Source organism: Chlamydotis macqueenii, chromosome 25, assembly GCF_036417535.1.
Source record: "Chlamydotis macqueenii isolate bChlMac1 chromosome 25, bChlMac1.mat, whole genome shotgun sequence".
Taxonomy (NCBI): domain Eukaryota; kingdom Metazoa; phylum Chordata; class Aves; order Otidiformes; family Otididae; genus Chlamydotis; species Chlamydotis macqueenii.
The window spans coordinates 2022642-2040526 of NC_141580.1; the positions used below are offsets into that span (position 1 = coordinate 2022642).

At 70.0% G+C, this 17885-nt stretch overlaps 1 protein-coding gene across 2 annotated transcripts; it reads left to right on the forward strand.

Annotated features, from left to right (window-relative positions):
• The first annotated feature begins 3593 nt into the window (after positions 1–3593).
• ITGA3 (integrin subunit alpha 3) lies at positions 3594–17583 on the forward strand. Of its 2 annotated transcripts, XM_086766604.1 has the most exons (26): positions 3595–3806; positions 9198–9319; positions 9422–9504; positions 9707–9956; positions 10274–10357; positions 10652–10856; positions 11083–11276; positions 11513–11601; positions 11713–11849; positions 11980–12066; positions 12156–12223; positions 12454–12590; positions 12904–13050; positions 13138–13235; positions 13360–13525; positions 13628–13696; positions 13783–13862; positions 14161–14238; positions 14424–14526; positions 14610–14780; positions 14912–15025; positions 15149–15262; positions 15425–15523; positions 15620–15745; positions 16302–16468; positions 16730–16870. In XM_086766604.1, the coding sequence occupies exons 1-25, from the start codon at positions 3616–3618 to the stop codon at positions 16410–16412; spliced, it is 3123 nt and encodes a 1040-aa protein (XP_086622730.1). In that variant the 5' UTR covers positions 3595–3615; the 3' UTR covers positions 16413–16468; positions 16730–16870. The 2 variants fall into 2 exon arrangements, with proteins under 2 accessions (XP_086622729.1, XP_086622730.1); XM_086766603.1 differs by lacking the exon at positions 16302–16468 and having other exon boundaries at positions 3594–3806; positions 16730–17583.
• The last annotated feature ends 302 nt before the right edge of the window (positions 17584–17885 follow it).

The window sequence follows — 17885 nt, forward strand, 5'->3', positions numbered from 1 at the left end:
GGTGGATCCTTAAGCCTGGCCGGGGCTTCTCCCCTGTGTCCCCCCCCGGGATTGTCCCCACTCTGTGTGTGTGTCCCCCGGGATTGTCGTCCCCCCCGGCCCCCCCCAGCAGAGCAGCGCGGTCCAATGGCGTCCCCTCACGGCCGCAGCGGGGAGCTGCGTCGCCTTCGAGCCGCGGGTTCGAGTCCCGGCCCTGCCGCCACGGCCGGGGCCGCGAGAAAAGTAGAAAAATAATTTTTTAAAAATGTGAAAAGAATGGAAACAGAGAGAATGGAACAGGAACAGGAGTAGGAATAGGGATACAGATATGGATAGGAGAAATGGAAATACAAGAAATAGGAACAGGAATAGGAAAAATAGAATTAGGGGTAGAAATAAGAAATAGAAATAGGAATAATAGAAATAGAAATAGAAATAGAAATAGAAATAGAAATAGAAATAGAAATAGAAATAGAAATAGAAATAGAAATAGAAATAGAAATAGAAATAGAAATAGATGGAACTCGAGATCCATTCCAGAGGGAAGCCGGTGGGACAAGGCGGGAGGCGGAAGCGCGACGCAGGAGCTGCGTGTGAGGGCAGGGGCTCTCGCCTCCCCGCGTGGGAAGTGCAACCTGAGATTTGAGGAATTAATTCAGAGGGGCGAGAAATGCCTGGGATGGGCCCAGCCCTGCCGCCTATCCCGCCGGGAGCTCCGGGGGGCGCGGGGGGTTCCTCCCTGGGGAGGTTTCCCAAAGTCCCCGAGCCGCTGGGACATCCCTGGCCTGGCTGTCCCTGTCACCAGGGCTGGCTCCTTTGGGACTGGGGGGGTTCTCCAGCAGGAAAAGCCGGTTGGAAAGCTGCGTGCCCAGGGAGCAAACCAGGAGCAGGTCTGGGCAGTCCCCAACCAGTTTGGGACTGGGAGGCACTGGTGCCTGCGGCTGCCCACAGGCTTCGCGGCCAGGCTGGAGTCCCAAATCCAGGAGCTCATTTGGGGGGGGGTGGAGGGGGGTGCCTGGGGAGGGTCCAGTTTGGGTGAACTGGGACAGTGGGGGTGGCCCCCTGTGCCCCCCACAAGGCTGGAGGGGTTCCCCGCTCCCCGGACCCCCCAAAGGCCGAGGGGTCCCCTCCAGATGCCCACTCCCACGGGGGTCCCCTCGAGTCCCCACCTCTGCCACGGCCGCGGGTGGGGTGCGGGGGGCGGGGCAGGGGGGGCGACAAGCGACAACTCGGCGGACTGACCCCGCCCCCCGCAGCATCCTTGGGCAGAGGGTGTCATCTAGTGGTCATTCGGGGCGATGACACCCCCCCTTTGGGTGCTGACCCCCCCTTTGGGTGCTGGTCCGCCCTTTGGGTGCTGCCCCCCCCCTTTGGGTGCTGCCCCCCCTCTCCGGGAGCTCATACCCCCCTCGGCGGGCTGTGCCCTCCGCGTGCAGGTACCGGCGGGGGTCAGCGCGGTGCGTGGGTGCAAACACCCCATTTTGGGTGCAAACACCCCCTTTTGGGTGCACACACTCTCCTTTGGGGGCAAACATCCGTCTTTAGGTGTAAATATGCTACTTGGGGCACAAACACCCTCCTTTGGGTGAAAAGGCCCCACTTTGGGTGCAAACACTCTCCTTTGGGCGTAAACCCTCTTTTTGGGGTGTAAACCCTCTTTTTTGGGTGCAAACCCCGCCCTGTGGGTGCAAACCCCTCACTTTGGGTGCAAAGATCTCCCTCCTTTTGTTTTTTTGGATGCAAACCCCCTCCTTTGTGTGTAAACCCCCTTCTTTGGGTACAAACCCTCTTTTTTTGGGGGTGCAAACCCCTTTTTTTGGGTGCAAACCTCCTTCCTGGGGCGCTGCCCCCCCACCTCCCTGGGTGCTCACACCCTCCTGGGGCACAGCCAAGGCCACAGGGCGAACCCCCGAAAAGCCTGACAGTCCGCTGGGCAGACGGACCCATTGCACCCCAAAATGTCCCCAAGCCGGGGTGGGGGGGACACACACACACGTCACCCAGCCACGCGGGCAGGGTCTGCGTCACCTGCCAGAGAGAGAAATCCACCCGTCCGCAGGTTTTGGGGTGCTCTGAGCCGGGATGGGGGTCAGCCCACGCTGGGGGGGACAGGGGATGGGGACTGGGGATTGGGGTGAGGGACAGGGGGCTGGGGGCCGGGGGCGGGTCGAGGGCCGGGGGACTGGGACAGGGCCTGGTGTCACTGTCCCCTGTGCTGTCACTCTGCCCAGTGCCAGGGCGGGGGGACACAGGACATCCTGCAGCACCCCCCACCCAAGGGTGGGGGGGGGCACTTCCCACCCACCCACGCACGGGTTTCCTGGCACGGGTGGGAGCGACACAACGGCTCCCGGTGACTTTTGCCGGGGTCGGCGGCCGTGACCCCGGGGCCCTGGTGCCACTCTCAGGGGTCCCACCTCGACTCCCCCGACCCCACCAGGCCCTCAGGGTTTGCGGTGGGTGGGGGGGGGGGGCTGTCTGTCCGCCTGGCCTCCCCGTGCACCCAGCCCCCGGGGACCCCCGCACAGACACCCCTGGGTGCCACAGCCCCCAGTGCCCAACCCGGCCGGAGGGTCCCCGGGTGCCGATGCCGGGCAGGGAGCCCACGGGTGACGCTGCCGGGCAGGGAGCCCACGGGTGACGGTACCGGGCAGGGAGCCCACGGGAGCCGGCACATTCCCGGCGTTCCCGGACGCCGTGGGAGGCCGGGGATTTTCTCTCGCTCCCGTCCCGCCCCGACAGCTCCCGTCTGACAGAGGGGCACAGTGCGGGGCTGAGCTCGGGAGCGGGGGCTCCCATCCCGGGGGAGGAGCCCATCCTGGGGGGCCTCATCCCACGGGGGGTCCTAACTTGGGAGGGGTCTCATCTCGGGGGGTCCCATCCCATGGGAGGGCCTCACTTGGGGGGTCTCATCCCAGGGTGTCCCATGCTCGAGGGTCCCACCTCATGGGGGGGTCCTAATTCAGGGGTCTCATCCTGAGGGGTCCCATCCTGGGGGTTCGCACCCCATGGGAGGGTCCGATCCTCGGGGAGCCCATTCTGGGGGGGGGTGTTCTCATCCCAAAGGGTCCATCACGGGGGTCCCAGGTGGGGGGGTATCATCCTGGAGATCCCACGGCGCCCGTGGGTCCCGGAGGGAGTTTGGGGGGGCGGGGTAGGGGGGGTTGTTGCCCCTCCCATTCCCCACAGTGGCCGAAGAGGGGGGGCGGTTGGCGGGGGGGGGGGAGCCGTCCCGCGTGTGCAGACACGGTCGTGCGTGTGTGCCTGGCCCGTGCGCGTGCGCACCCGCGTCGCCCCGCGCGCACGAGGCCCCTCCGCGCGTGGGCGCGTGGGCACGGGGGCGGGTGCCAGTCAGCGCGCGCGCGCTCCCGTCGCCTGCCGTGCACGCGCAGGTACGGGGGGGGGGTGTGTGTGTGTTCCCCCCCCTCCACGTGCGCATGCGTGGGGCGGTGTCTCTCTCCCTCTTTCTCTCTCCTCCCCCCCCCCCCCCACCCGCAGGTGTTAGGGGAGGGGAGGTGCGGCCCCTTTAAGGGGAGTGCCCGGAAGGGCGCGCGCCCCGCCCGGCCCCGCCCCCCCCGCCGCGCACCGGCCCCGGTGTGGGGCGCGGTCCGGCGGCAGCGGCGACCGGTGCGGGAGATGGCGCGGCCATACCGGTTACCGGGGCCGCCGCTTCTGCTCCTCCCGCTCCTCCTCTTCCTCCTCCCCCCCACCGCCGCCTTCAACCTGGACCGCGCCTTCCCGGTGCTGAAGGAGGGCGCGACCCCCCGGGGCCTTTTCGGTTTCTCGGTGGCTTTGCACCGCCAGACCGAGCGGCGGGAGCGCTGCCTGTGAGTGCGGGGGGCGCGGCGTCTCGGGTGGGTGGGCGCGGGGGTCCGGGGTCTCGAGTGCGGGGACACGGGGTCTCGAGTAGGGGAGCGCGGGGGAGCCGGAGTCGCGGGTGGGTGGGTGGGCGCGGAGGGGCCGGGGTCTCGTGTTGGGGGGGGTGTTGGAAAGCTAGGGTCTCGGGTGGGAGGGGGCACGGGGGAGCCGGAGTCTCGCGGCGTGGGGGGAAGGTGTCCCCGTGGGGTGAAGTGGGGAGTGGGGGGGTGAGGGTCACCGGACCACGGGGCGAAGGTCCCGTTGGCCGCCGTGGGGGCAGGGGGGGCGCCGGGAGGAGAAGCTGCCGGGATTTGGGTGCAGGGAGAGGGGTGCGCCGGGGGTTTGGGGGGGAGGAAGCGACCCCAGAGCGCTGAGCTGGGGCTAAGGGCGGGGGGGGGGGGAATGTGCTCTAAAACAGCTCCTCGGGTGATCATCCCCCACTCGTGGCTTTGCTCTGCACCCCTCTGCTGGCGGGGGTCCCATCCTGACCCGGGGCTTTGCTGAGCACCCCCCCGCAGGACCCCGCTGACACGGGGCGGGTCGGGACGGGGTGCGGACGGGTCGCGCACGCCGTGACAGCACGGAGCCTAGCGACTGCCCCCCCCCGTGGGGTCCGGGCTGGGCACCGTCCGCTCTGACCCCCACCGGGGCGCCCGGACCCCCACTCGCGTCCCCCCGCTCGGGCTGCCGGCAAAGGCTCTGTCCCGTGGGAGCGGGGGGCCCTGGGGAGCCCCCTGAGCTGTAATTCCCACGAAGCCCCGGCAAAAGCCTTCCCGCTGCGATCCCACCGCTGTCACCCGCCGTGTCCCCCGCTGTCCCCCCACCCCGCGCAGCCGGACCCCCTCTCCGCCGGAGGTGCGAGTTGTATGTGCGTGCTGTGGAGAAAGCGCCGGCGCAGGGCTTGGGCTGGGTTTTTCCTCGCTCGGGGGCACAGGTTTTCTGCTGGCTCGCCCCTGGAACTCCCAGTTGGGGCGGGGGTGCAATTCGGAGACCCCCGGGGTTCCATATTTTCCCTGTAACGAGGGGACCGGTGGCAGCTGCTGGGTGAAGGCATGTGCTGCTCCGCATTCCAGAGATGCGTTTCGGCCGCTCGCCCCGCTGTGGGACATCTCCTTGTTCGCTCCCGTCCGGGATGGAGTGAAGCTGTTCCCCTGCCGAGCAGCTACGGGGGTGCGGGAGCTGGCCCAGCACCCCAGGGACACCCCCTCCCCGCCGGGACACGCTAGCCCCCATCCACGGCCGCGTTCCCCCCGCACACCCCGGTTCCGGTGGTGTCCGAGCCGCTGGCGAGGGGGGTCGTCGAGGTTGGGGTCCTGGCTGGCGGCGGGGCTCATCCATCTTCGGTGGTAGTTGCTTTGCCTCGGGGAGGGGAGGTTTTTTGGGGGGGGGGGTGGCCCCCAGCAGGGGCTTGTGATCCCCCACGTGGCCTGTGCGTGTCTGAGCGTGGTGCGGGCGAGGCGCGGAGGCGTCGGAGCGCCGAACCCCCGGGGGATTTACACCCCTTTCCCTGGGATCCCTCCTCTGCCTGTCCCCCTTGGGGTGGGCAGGGGGACACAGGGGACCCTTGTGAGGGTCCGTGGGGTGCCAAGCGCATCCCTGCTTCCCCACGGGGCCTCGTGCGTGGAAAGGGTGCGAGGTGAATGACCCGTGTCCCAACAGCCAACCTGCCCCTCGGCTTGGGGGGTTCGGTGTCCCCCAGCCGGGCAGACGTGGGGAGGTGGGATAGGTGCGGGCGTGCCCCCCCGGGTCCCCCCCATCCCAGGGCTGCCAGCCCTGCGTTTCCTCCCCGTAGCCGGGACGGGGGACGCAGACCCGGGCTGCAGGACTGTGGGGGCAAACCCACTCCCCCCGTCCCTTTGCTCGCAGGTGCAGCCCTGCCACAACCCGGGGTGGGGACAGGAAAGGGACGCTTCCTGCCACCGTCCTCACTTGGGGGGTGTCCCGTGCTGATTTTTTTTTTTTCCTTTTTTTTTTTTTTTTTTTTTCTTTTCCCTCTCTCCATTTTTTTTGGGAGGGCAGCTTGATGCCCAGGAGGTGTTGGGATGACGATGAGGTGACAGGGATGCTCCGGAGCGCGGCTGGCATTCCCGACCTTCCGGCGGGGTGGGGAGAGCCGCTTCCCGGCCGGGGGCTGGCGAGGGGCCAGGCTGGCAAGAGCGCGGCCGGCGTGATGCCGGATTTCCACCCCCACCGTGTTTGTCGTGTCCCGGAGCCGTGCCCATGCAAAGGTTTGTTTGCTCGCTCCTCCCCGGGCCAGGTGAAGGCGAGGTGGAAGCGTTATCGCGCTCCCCGAGATTAAGAAATTCCTCTGGCTGGCCCGTCCCGGGTCCGGCTACTCCTGCAGGCTCCGGCGGCGGAGATGCTTCGGTGTTGGCAGGGCCGGTGTGAGGGAACGTGACCCGCGTGGGTTTGGGGGGGTCCCTGCGCGACGTGGGGAAACTGAGGCACGGTGCATCCATGCCAGGGGGGCTGGGGAGGAAGCAGCACCCGTGTCTGCGACCTGCGTGCCTCAGTTTCCCTCCTCCGTCGGTGGGAGCAGGGGCTCTGCCCCACACCCGGGGGTCTTTCTGGTCACGACTGGCCGGTGGGGAGGAGGAGAGCGCGGCCGGCAGCGAGGCCGGCTGGATTCCCGGCTTTCCCTCCCCCTCGCCTGGTTTTCCGCCGATTGCCAGAGCCGGCCTGGCCGCGCTCCCCCCGGCCTTGGCTGCCGAAAGCTGCCGGGGTCCTGTGGGGCTGCGGCTCCTTGGCAGGCGGAGGGGGGACGGATGTGGCGTGGCGGGGCTGACGCCCGAGGGGTCATCCATCCGTCCGTCCGTCTGTCCATCCCGCCTGGAGCCATCTCCCACCTCCTCTCCAGCGTGGGCGTCTGCAGATTTGGGCTCCCAGGGGGGATCGATCAGTGCAGGGCCCCCCCCGTAGCAGCAAATCGGGGTGGCGGTGGGGGCTGTGGTGGGGGCACCCCTCAGTTGCCCACCTGTGGGCGTTGGGGGGGGGGCTGTACCTAAAGCTGGGGTCTCAAACCCCGAGCTCGCTCCGGCGCGGGGTGAGTTTGGGGGTGGGAGGCCTTGGGGAGGGTCCCCGCAGCCCCAAGCCGGGCGCTGCCCGTGACCGAGGTGCGGTGGAGCAGGGTGGGCGCTGTGCCGGACCCCCCACCCGCTTTTCCCCTCCTGCCCCCCCCGAGCGTGTCGGGAGATGGATGAGGTGCTGCGCTCGCTGCCCAGCTGCTCCCAGCCCAGCGTCCACCCCGGAGCGGGGGGGTTTGGGGGCTCTGGGGCTGGGGGGGCGGGGGGGGTGTGCTGCTGTCTGGGGGGAGCGCAGACCCCCACAGCCCAGCACGCCATCCGGCTCGGATCCTTCGCCGTCCCCAGCAGACCCCTCCCGCTCAGAGGCAGCCGCATTTTGGGGCCGATCGGTGCCCGCGCCGTCCCACAGCCGCCTCTCCCAGCTCGGCTGGGAGCCCCCCCGCCCCCGTGTGTCCCCCCCCAGCTTTACCAGGGCGGATTAGGACGGGGCACGGCCTCTCGCATTCCTGCCTCCCTCCCTTCCCGGCCTCCCCCTCTTGCTGCTGTCCGCCCGTCCCTGCCTTCGCTCCGCCGTCCCAGCGCGAGGCCTGGGCTGAGCCCCCCACCCTGTCTGGGACCAGTGCCCCAAACTGGTCCTGGCCCCTCCAGGATGGGAGCCCCAGCATCCCGGCTCCTGGATCTGGAAGTCACTGGGCTCCGGTGACACCTCGAGGAACGTGGGGATGGGGGATGCCTGTGCGTGTCCCACCGCTCCGGTGGGGCTCAGAAGCCCCCGGCGTCCCGTGACCACCCCGTCCGGAGGAGCCTGCGGGTGGGCTGCCGCGCTGGGAGGCGGCGAGACGCCGGAGCTGCTTGGCTTGGGTGGGCTCCCACCCCCGGGGGTCCCTGGGGCGCCCATGCCGGCGGTTGGGAAGGGCTTTGCTTGGAGCCAGGGGTCCGGCTGCGCCAGGACCACCCGGGGAGGCTGGGGACGGGTCCTGGCCACGGCAGCCCCCCCCCGGCAAGGGGCTGTGCGTGTGTCCCTGTCCCCCGAGAGCCACGCCGAGGTGGGGTCCTGCTGGAGCCCAAGGTGGGGGTGGTCACCTCTGGCATCCCCGGCTCAGCATTTCTGGAATTGGGGGGGTCTTCCGCAGCTGAGCGATGCCACCCCCCCACACACCCCCCACGACCTGCAGCATCTGGCTGACTCAGCCGGAGCGATGCCGCCGGCGGTGCCCGTCACCGGGCGAGCGCGGCGGGGGCCCCGGCGTGCCGAGGCGGGGGCTGCCTGGGGCCCCGCATTCCTCCTGCGTCTGGGCTTTGAGTCAGCCGCCCCGGCGCTGCCCGGACGCGCCCGCTGCTCCCGGCCTCCTCGCCTCGCTCAGCCTTGCCCGCCGCTCCCTTCCCGGTAGCGGTGAGATGCGGGACAACTGGAATTGCTCCTGGCCCTCACCGGTGGCAGGGCTGGCCGCGCTGAGGACTGGCCAGCTCGTTACCCCAGTGCCCTGCGATAAGGTCTGGGGGTCGCGGCAGCTACCTGGGTGCGTCGTGTGTCCCCCCGCCCCCAGCACCCTGCTTCCGTCCTGCCTGCGAGGAGGGGACGCGCTTCCTCTGCTGGCACGCGGCGGCCGTGCCGCTCCACGCCATTGTCCTCGCGATCCCGAAGGACTTCCCGACGGAAAGGCTGGCCTTTCCGGAGCCCTCCGGGCACGCCGAGTCCTCCTGCCGCCCCCCGGCCCCGCAGCAGGGCTGTGGATCCTGTGCCCTGCTGCTGCCTGGGGGTCCCCAGCCTCTTCCCTTGGAGGGGGGGGGGTTCAGGTGGGTGCTGGGGTCCCTTTGCCTGGGGCGGGGGCGTTGCATCGCCAGGGATGCTGCCAGCATCCTCCCCGCTGCATGGCATCGCCGGGACCCCTGGCGAGCCCGGAGCCCTCCTGGGAAGAGGGATGCTCCTGGGGGGGCCCTTACGCCGGGACGCCCGGTTCTCCGCCGGCATTCCCCGGCACGGCGGCGGGAGGCGGCGAGCCTGTCTGCCGGACGGGCCGCAGCTGTGCCGCGGGGGCCCCGGCCTCGCCGCCGCCGCCGGCTCAAAGGTTGGCCGGGAAGGGCTGGCGGCTGTTTACACAGGCAGGGGGGCCCCGGCGCTGGCGGCGGCCGCGTCGCGTCGAGCGGCTCCCCGCTTCGCTTCCTGCGGCGCGCGCGGTTTGCAGGCGTCAACCTGCGCCGGTTCCTGCACCCCCCAGGGCAGCTCACCCACCTGTGCACCCTCAAAATGAGCAGGGAGGGGGGGGCGTTGGGGCTGGTGGACCCCCTGCCCGCCCCATTGCCCCCCCCCCCTCTTTCCCCACCTCTGCCCCCCAGGCTGCTGGTCGGGGCCCCCCGAGATGTGGAGCCGGCGAACGGCACGCGGACGGGCGCCGTCTACGCCTGCCCCCTCACCGCTTCCGCCAACGACTGCCAGCGGCTCGACATCGAGTTGAAGAGTACGTGAGCCCCCCCCGGGGCACCCCAAAACGCCCGCCGGCACCCGGGGGCTCGGGGTGGGGGGGGCGTCCCTGCTCTCACACCATCCCTTCCTCGCCCAGATGAGCCAGACAAGGCCATCATCGACGATATGTGGCTGGGGGTGACGGTGGCCAGCCAGCGGCAACCGGCCGGGAGGGTGCTGGTGAGTGCACGCGTGCCCCCCGTTCTTCGCACGCGCCCCCCATTCTTCACACACACGCCCCTCATTCTTCGCGCGCGCGCCCCTGTTCTTCGCACGTGCGCGGCATGCCGGTGCCGAGCCGCCCCCCCTCGCGCCCCCGACGCCGCGGCCCCTCGTCCGCGGGGCGCGGCGGGCGCTGAGGGGTGGCGGGCCGTGCCGGCAGGCCTGCGCTCACCGGTACACCAAGGTGCTGTGGTCGGGCAGCGAGGACCAGCGGCGCATGGTGGGCAAGTGCTACGTGCGGGGCAACGACCTGCGCCTCGACATCGGCGACGAGTGGCAGACCTACCACAACGAGATGTGCAACGCCAACGTGGACGCCGACGAGACCGGCATGTGCCAGATGGGCGCCAGCGCCGGCTTCACCGACAACATCATCTATTTCGGGGCGCCCGGCGCCTACAACTGGCAAGGTGCGCGCAGCCCCCTTCGCCGGGGACGCCCGGTGCCCGTCCCCGCCGCGGGGCGTCCCCTCATGCGCGCAACGCGTGTGCGCGCGCGCACTGGAGCACGCCTTTGCACGCTTGTGCGTGAGCACGCCTGACGCGCGTCATGCGTGCGCGCCTCCGTGTTTTGATCTCCGCGCCCAACGCGAGCCCTTTGCACGTGGCTGAGCGTGTCCCCGTGCGCCGCGTCTGCGGGCGTGCGAGGGGAGAGGGTGCTGAGCTGGGGCAAGGGGCTGCCCCCCCCCCCGCCGTGGGGTTAACCCCCCCCCCGCACCCCGTTTTAGGTACCGACTACATGCTGCGGCGGGAGATGTGGGACCTGCACGAGTTCTCCTACCCCAAGGAGAAGACCGGCAATACCTACATAGGTGGGGGGCAGCGGGGCCGGGGGCTTGCCCTTGGGGGGGGTTTGGGGCGAGGAGGAGGTTTTGGGGGGATACGGATTTAGGGGGAACATGGGAAGTGGGTGTTAAAGGGGTGCAGGGTCTAGGGGGGCTTGGAGACCCCCTCTCCCAGGGATGGTGCGAGCAGGGGGGCAGCGGTGGCACCGTACCGTTTTTGGGGGGCTGGCGGGGGTCACGGCGGGGCGTGGGGATGGCGGGGTGGGGAGGGGGGTTCCTGTGCTGATCCCCCCCTCTCACGGCGGGGGGGCGTTGGCACAGGGTACACGGCGGAGGTGGGCAGCGCGGTGCTGCAGCGGGACGCGGTGACGCTGGTGACGGGCGCGCCACGGTACAACCACACGGGCGCCGTGTACCTGCTGAGCCCCTCGGGGCAGGCGCTGCAGAGGACCCTCCTGCTCCCCGGCCACCAGGTCGGCTCCTATTTCGGCAGCGCCGTGGCCCTGGCAGACCTCAACAGCGATGGGTGAGACCCCCCGGTTCCCGGCGGCGGGGTGGGGGTCTCACCTGGGGCGTCCACCTCACAGCGTTGGAGGGCACAGCTCCAAGGGTGGGGGTCTGGCTGATTTTTTGGGAGGGGTTCATCATTTTATGGATCTGAGGAGGGGGTCCCCCACCATTTCTGGTGCGTTGGGAAGCGGGCTGGGTTGTGTCGCAGCCCCCCGGCCCCAACCGGCCCCTCGGCCCCGCAGGTGGCAGGACCTGGTGGTGGGAGCCCCCTACTACTTCCAGCGCAAGCAGGAGGTGGGGGGCGCGGTCTACGTCTACATGAACGAGGTGGGGGGCTTCCAACCCCACCCCAGCCTGGTCCTCACCGGCCCCAGCTACTCCGCTTTCGGCTTCGCGGTGGCCAGCATCGGGGACGTCAACCAGGACGGCTTCCAGGGTGAGGGGCTGGGGTGGATGGGGGTCGTGGGGGGGGTGCAGGGGGGCTGCCTTTGGGTGGGGGGGTGTTCACGTCAGAGGGGATCCCGCTCAAGGGGTTGTCTGGGGTGAAGGGGAGGAGATGGGGGGCATCTCGGAGGGGGGATGTGTTTGAGGAGAGGGGCTGGAGAGGCATGGGGGTCCTGTGGGGCGGCCCCCGCCCCATCCCGATGGGGCTGACCCCGCTCTTCTCCCCAGACATCGCCGTGGGGGCTCCGTTCGAGGGGCCCGGCAAGGTTTACATCTTCCACAGCAGCGCGGGAGGGCTGCTGGCCAAACCCCGCCAGGTAACGGCCTCCCGGGACGCCCCCCGCCTGGGCTCCGCCACCCTGGATCCGTGGGGCTGGTGAAGGACGGGTGACCGTCGGGGTGACCGTCACCCCCCACCCCAAACGCAGGTGATCAGCGGGTTGGACCTGGGCCCCGCCAGCATGCGGACCTTCGGCTACTCGCTGAGCGGGGGGCTGGACGCCGACGGGAACTCCTACCCCGACCTTCTCGTGGGCAGCTTGGCCGAGAGAGTCGTCCTGCTCAGGTACAGCAGCGGCGGGACGGGGGGCGTCCTGCGGCCCCCTGCCGCCTCCCAGCGCCGGCTGGCACCCCGGGATGTGGCGAGGCGGGGACGGAGGGGCTCAGCGCACCCCTCCCTCCCCGTCTCTGCCCAGGGCTCGCCCCGTCATCAACATCTTGAACAAGAGCTTCACGGTGACCCCCGGCAAGGTGGACCCTGCCCGCTGCACGCCCGATTCCTGGTGAGCGCCCGTCCCGGTGCGCCCGGTCCCGCTCGCGACACCGCGGCGCCGGCGTCTCCGCTCACGGCCCCGTTTTTCCCCCCCCTCAGCATCACGGTGACCGTCTGCTTCTCCTACAACCAGAGTGCCGGGGACCCCGCGTACAAGGAGAAGATCAGTGAGTGCCCCAGGCACACGCGTGGCTGCGCGTGTCCGCCAGCACGCATGCGAGGGCGTGCGCGCAGCCAGAGTGTGCCTGTGCATGGCGGGGGTGCGCGTGTGCGGGAGTTTGGGGAGGACGCACATGGGGATGCGCACATGCGTGTGGCGGGGGATACGCGTGCACGCGAGGGGCTGTGTCGGAGGCACACGCGTGTGCAAGCCCGCGGCGCTCCGCTCTCCCCGCAGCCCTGGAGTACACCTTGGAGGCTGACAAGGACCGGCACCCCCCCAGGGTCAGGTTTTTGGGGACCCACTCTGCCACCTACCGCGGCATCTTCCCCATGCCCGAGACCCGCTGTGAATCCCAGGAGCTCCTGCTGCTGGTGAGCGTGTGCGCGAGTGCACGCGTGTGCGGGTGTGCGCTGCAGGTTGCTCTACAGGTGGCACTGGAGCTGGGGAACTGGGTGCTGGGAGATGGGGAAGAGGGGCGGTGGGTGCAGAGGGTCCTGGGGACAGCACGGGCAGGAAAAGAGGTGGAAATCCTTCCATCCGTTGTGTGATGAGTTTGTTGGGTCTCGTGAGCAGGAGCCGGTACCCCAGTCATGGCTGGGGGCTGCCTGGGTGCAGCTGGAGCTGGAGGGTGGGGGGTCCAGGGAGGGGGTGAGGGCTCTGCTGTGATTTCTGCCACCCCCGCAGGACAACATCCGAGACAAGCTGCACCCCATCGTGCTCTCCATGAACTACTCGCTGGTGGAGAAGCCCAGGACGTTCCAGCTGGGTCCCCACTCCCTCGACGCCTTCCCCGTCCTCAACCAGGACCAGTCCCACGAGAACGAGACCAAGGTGTGGGGAGGGTGACGGCGACGCCGGCGCCCCGGTGAGCCTTCGGGGGGCGGGAGAAGGCTGACGGGGACGCCCCTGTCCCCCCAGATCGAGTTCCAGAAGGAGTGCGGCTCTGACAACAAGTGCTACAGCAACCTCCAGCTGCAGAGCAGCTTCGTCACCGACCAGAACCAGCCCCTGCCCAGGTGACGGCGGGTCCCTCCGCGTCCCCATCCACCTCTCCCACCGTCCCGGGGCGGAGGCGGGGGGTCTTCGTCGCAGTGCGGGGTGAGCCCACCCGCGTGCTGAGCGGGGCCGGTCTCTGCGCAGGCTGAACGGCACCCAGGTGCTGCAGTACAGCCGGGACGTGCGCAAGCTCTACCTGAGCGTCAACATCACCAACGCGCCCACCACCCCCGCCAACGGCGAGGACGCCCACGAGGCGCTGCTCAACGTCACCGTGCCCGCCAGCCTGCTGCCCTCCTCCGTCCGCCCGGTAGGCGATGGCGTCCCCCTCCCCGGCTCGGTGGGGGGGGGGATGCACGAGGACCGGGGCGGGCATCGCCGGGAACCTTCCTCATCCTCTTCCCCTCCCCAGAGCGGAGCCTGTACCTTTGCGGAGACGGTGCTGTGCGAGCTGGGCAACCCTTTTAAGAGGAACCAGAGGGTGAGTGCTGCCCCCCCGGCTCTTTTGGGGGGGCTCAGGGGGGGTGGGGGGGTCCCGGCTTGCTCCACGGTCCCGCTGTGCTGCAGGCAGAGCTGATCATCACCTTCGAGGCCATCGGGATCATGCTGGACACGCGCGAGATCTTGGTGTGGCTGGACCTCTCCACGTGAGTGTCCCCGGGGGGGTGGGACGGGCTGGGAAGAGGGTCCCCGGGGGGGTGGGACGGGCTGGGAAGAGGGTCCCTGCGGCGGTGGGGGCTTCTCCTTCCCGAAGGTGACGATGGAGCAGGATGGCACCCGGCAGCGCTGCCGGCCCGGCAAGGATGGGAGAGCGGGGCAAGGGCTGCTGGAGCGGGGGGCAGGACAGGGACCCCACGGCTGCAGCTGGGAGGGCGGGGGGCTGCCCCACGCTTTCGGGGGGGGGCTGTTGGGCGGTGGGAGACACTGACCCCGGCGCCTCGGCAGGCAAAGCACCCAGGAGGACCTGCAGCCCGCGCTGGCCAAGCTGCTGGTGGACTACAGCATCCAGTCCTCGCTGAGCGTGTGAGTGCGGCAAGAAGCACCCCCAGCGCCCCTCCGCTCCCCCCTCCATCCGCCCCCACGAATGGGGCTGTGTCCAGAGCGGGCGCAGCCCCCCCCCGTGTCCCGGGAACGGGGCAGCGGGCTGCTCCCTGCCCCCCTCGCCATGCCTGTGTGTCATCCCCCCCCCCGCCCCATCCCGTCCCCAGAGCCCCCTCGCATGCCCAGTCGCATTTCGGCGGGACGGTGGTGGGCGAGTCGGCCATGCGCAGAGAGCAGGACGTGGGCAGCCCCCTCGCCTTCGACTTCCAGGTGAGCTGGGCGTGGGGGGGGGGGGGCGGGGGCAGTTTCGGGAGCAGGGGGGGGGGGTCTCCATCCCTGGCTCTGCTCCGCAGGTGACCACCAAGGACGAGTTGCTGGGCAACCTGGGCACCATCCTGGTGGGCTTCGAGTGGCCCTACGAGATCCCCAACGGCAAGTGGCTGCTCTACCCCACCCAGATCCTGGTGAACGGCAACGCGTCCTGCAGCCCCCCCGGGGGGCTCATCAACCCCCTCAACCTCACCGTGAGTCGCCTCGGCCTTGCCGCTCTGCCGGGACGCGGCCCTCGCCCTGGCGCTGCCAGCCCCGCTCCGGGTGGGCACGGCTGCTGGGGCGCTGAGGGGGCTCCTCGTGTGTCGTCTCCCCCCCCCAACAGCTGCTGGAGGACCAGGCTCCATCCCGGGAGAGACGGGAGCTGGAGACCCCCGAGGCGGCCGAGCCCCCCGTCACGCTGGCCACCGGCAAGAAAGCCAAATCGGAGGTGGTGCTGGTGAGTTGGGGGGCTGCAGAGGGTCGGGGGGGGGCTCCGTCAGTGTCTGCTGCTGCTTGGCACCGGTGCGGTGCGCTTGGGGGGCTCTGGTTCCCCCCCCAAACCCCTTCCCCTGTCTCGCAGAGCTGCTCCAAGGGCACCGCTCGCTGCGTCTGGTTCGAGTGCCCCCTCCTCCACACCCAGCACCCCACCACCTTCAGCATCCGCGCCCGGGTGTGGAACAGCACCTTCATCGAGGTGAGCGACGTGGGGGGGGGACACAGGGCCGGGCTGCTCGCCTGGGTGCCGGAACGCTGCACCGAGTTTGCCCAGTCTCAGCCCAGAAGCTAACACCCATCCCTTCCCCCTGCACGCTCTGGGTCGTGTCCCCCCCGCCCCGTCGTCCGCGTCCCCCCCCAGGAGTACAGAGATTTTGACCGGGTGAAGGTGGACGGCACGGCGACGCTCTTCCTCCGCACCCACGTCCCCACCATCAACATGAGGAACCACACGGTGCGGGTGAGTGATGCCAGAACCTCTTACTGGGAGGGACTGGGGTTACTGGGAGTTCTTCCCTGGACGACGCTCTTCTTGGGCCCACCGCCCCCTCCCCAGTTCTCCGTGGACGTGGACTCGGAGCTGACGGAGGAGCAGCCGGCCGAGATCGCGCTGTGGCTGGTGCTGGTGGCGGTGGCGGCCGGGCTGCTGCTGCTGGGGCTGATCATCGTCCTGCTCTGGAAGGTGAGGGGGGGCGCGGGTACCCCTCCCGGGGAGGAGTGGGGGTGCAGGAGCCGTGCCCGAGACCTGACGGGCTCGTGTCGCCGGTGGCTGCCATCCTCCCCGCCTGGCGAGGGCTGCTGGTGAGCGGCGAGTGGAAGGTGCCCCCCGCCCCGGGCGGAAGGTGCCCCCCGCCCCGGGCGAAGGCGCCCGGCTGCCGAGCGATGAGGAAGAGGAGCAGAGAGAATCCCAACTTGTTCCCCTTCCCGGTGCAAAACATTTTGGGAGCTGCACAAAAACCCACCCAACGCAGGGCTGGACGATGGCACCTCCTCGTCCCGTGGCTCCCACCCGCCCTGCGCTGCGGGGGCCGGGGAGGTCTCTGACCCCTGGGGGACCCCCAGACCCCTGGGGACCCCCCCACCTCCCTGGGGACCCCGCTCTCTGTCCAGGGCAGGGTTCTGCAGGGCAGCATCCCGCGGGGGTGAGGGGCTCACCGCCCCGCTCCCCCCACCCCGCGGGGGTGCCCGGGAGCCCCCCGCCCCGTCCCGCTGACCCCCGCCGCCTCCCTTCCCCGCAGTGCGGTTTCTTCCGGCGGGCCAACACGCGCGCCATGTACGAGGCCAAGGGGCAGAAGGCGGAGATGAGGATCCAGCCCTCGGAAACCAAGCGGCTGACGGACGACTACTGACGGGGGGGGGGCAGCCCCGCTGCCCCCCCCCTCCAGGCACCCACGCCACCCGCTTGGTAATGCCCCGCGGGGGCCGGTGCAGCGTCCTCCTCTTCCTCCTCTTCAGCCTCCTCTTCCTCGCTGCCTCATCTCTCCTGTGGGGTCCCGGTAGGGTCCGGGGGGCTCCGGGGAAGGGGGGGGGCTCCAGGACTGCTGCTCCTTCTGCCTCCGCTCTCCGCCGGGGTCTGTCTCTCTCCTTCGCCCTCCGCATCGGCGCTGCGGCCCCTCACGCCTGACCCCTGTCCCCCCTCCCTCTTTTTTTTTCCATCTCCCCCCAGTGCGACTTCTTCCAGCGGACCCGCTACTACCGCGTCATGCCCAAGTACCAGGCGGTGAGGGTCCGGCCGGAGCAGCGCTGCCAGCCCGGCCGCCCCCCGCCCCGCCGTCGGAAGAAGCGCTGGGTGACCAAGTGGCAGGAGCCGGAGCAGAACTACTGACACCCACCCCCCCCCCCCCACCTAGCCCCCCACCCCCGTGATGGGGCGCACCGGGGCCGGCCTTTTTTTGCACAAGCGCCTCTCTCCTTGCCCCGCTTGCCCTCGGCCGTGTCCCGCCGCTGGCTTCCGCTCCTCCCTGCCCGCACGCTGCGGGTGGGGGAGCCCCCACATGTTGGCCCCCCACCCCCAAATCACCTGACGTTGACCATAGCTGGTCTCAGAGTGCCTTCCTCCCCCCGCGCCGCGCAGACACTCCTGCTCTGTCCCGCGCGCCTCCTTGCACGCTGGGACACGCTCGCCCACCCCCCCCAATCCCTGTACGCCCCCCCCCTTCCCTCTGGGTGCTGGACTCCCCTCGCTTTTCGGCAGTGCCAGGGTGGGAGCTCGTTCCTTCCTCCCCTGCCTCCTCCTCTTCCCCAAAGCAGGTGCCCCCCCCTCCCAGCCTGCACTGGACACCGCTTTGGCTCGGCGATGGGGGGGTCCGGACCCCCAGGCCCCGTGCCCCCTCCTGGGGGTCTGTCCCACCCCACGGGCGCTGCCCCGGGGGGGTTAAGTTATTCCGTGTCGGCGTTTTGGTGTGAACCCCGGAGCGCGGTTGGTACGGGGGGGCTGGGGGGGGGTCCCTACCCCCCCCCCCGGCCCTCGCTCGCCCCCCACCCCTGGGGCCCAATAAAGCCTCGCTCCGGGATTTGTAACCTCTTGTCTCCTCCGTGCCCTGGCTGCCGGGGGGGGGGGGGGCGCTGGTGGGGACAGGGACTTTTTTGGGGTGCGGGGGAGAATCTGGGTAGGAAGGGGTGTTTGGGGGGGTAATACCCCAGGGAGGGGCACTGGGGGGAGTGATACCCCAGGAGAGCAGGGTGCGGGGGGAACACCAGGGCCAGAGCGGGCTCAGCCACACCGCCCCCCCCAAAAAAGGGGGGGGGGGCTCCCCGGAGAGAAAGGGGTTAAGCGCGGCTGGCTGCGCCCCGGGCTGGAAGGGGTTACAGGGGGCGTGGCT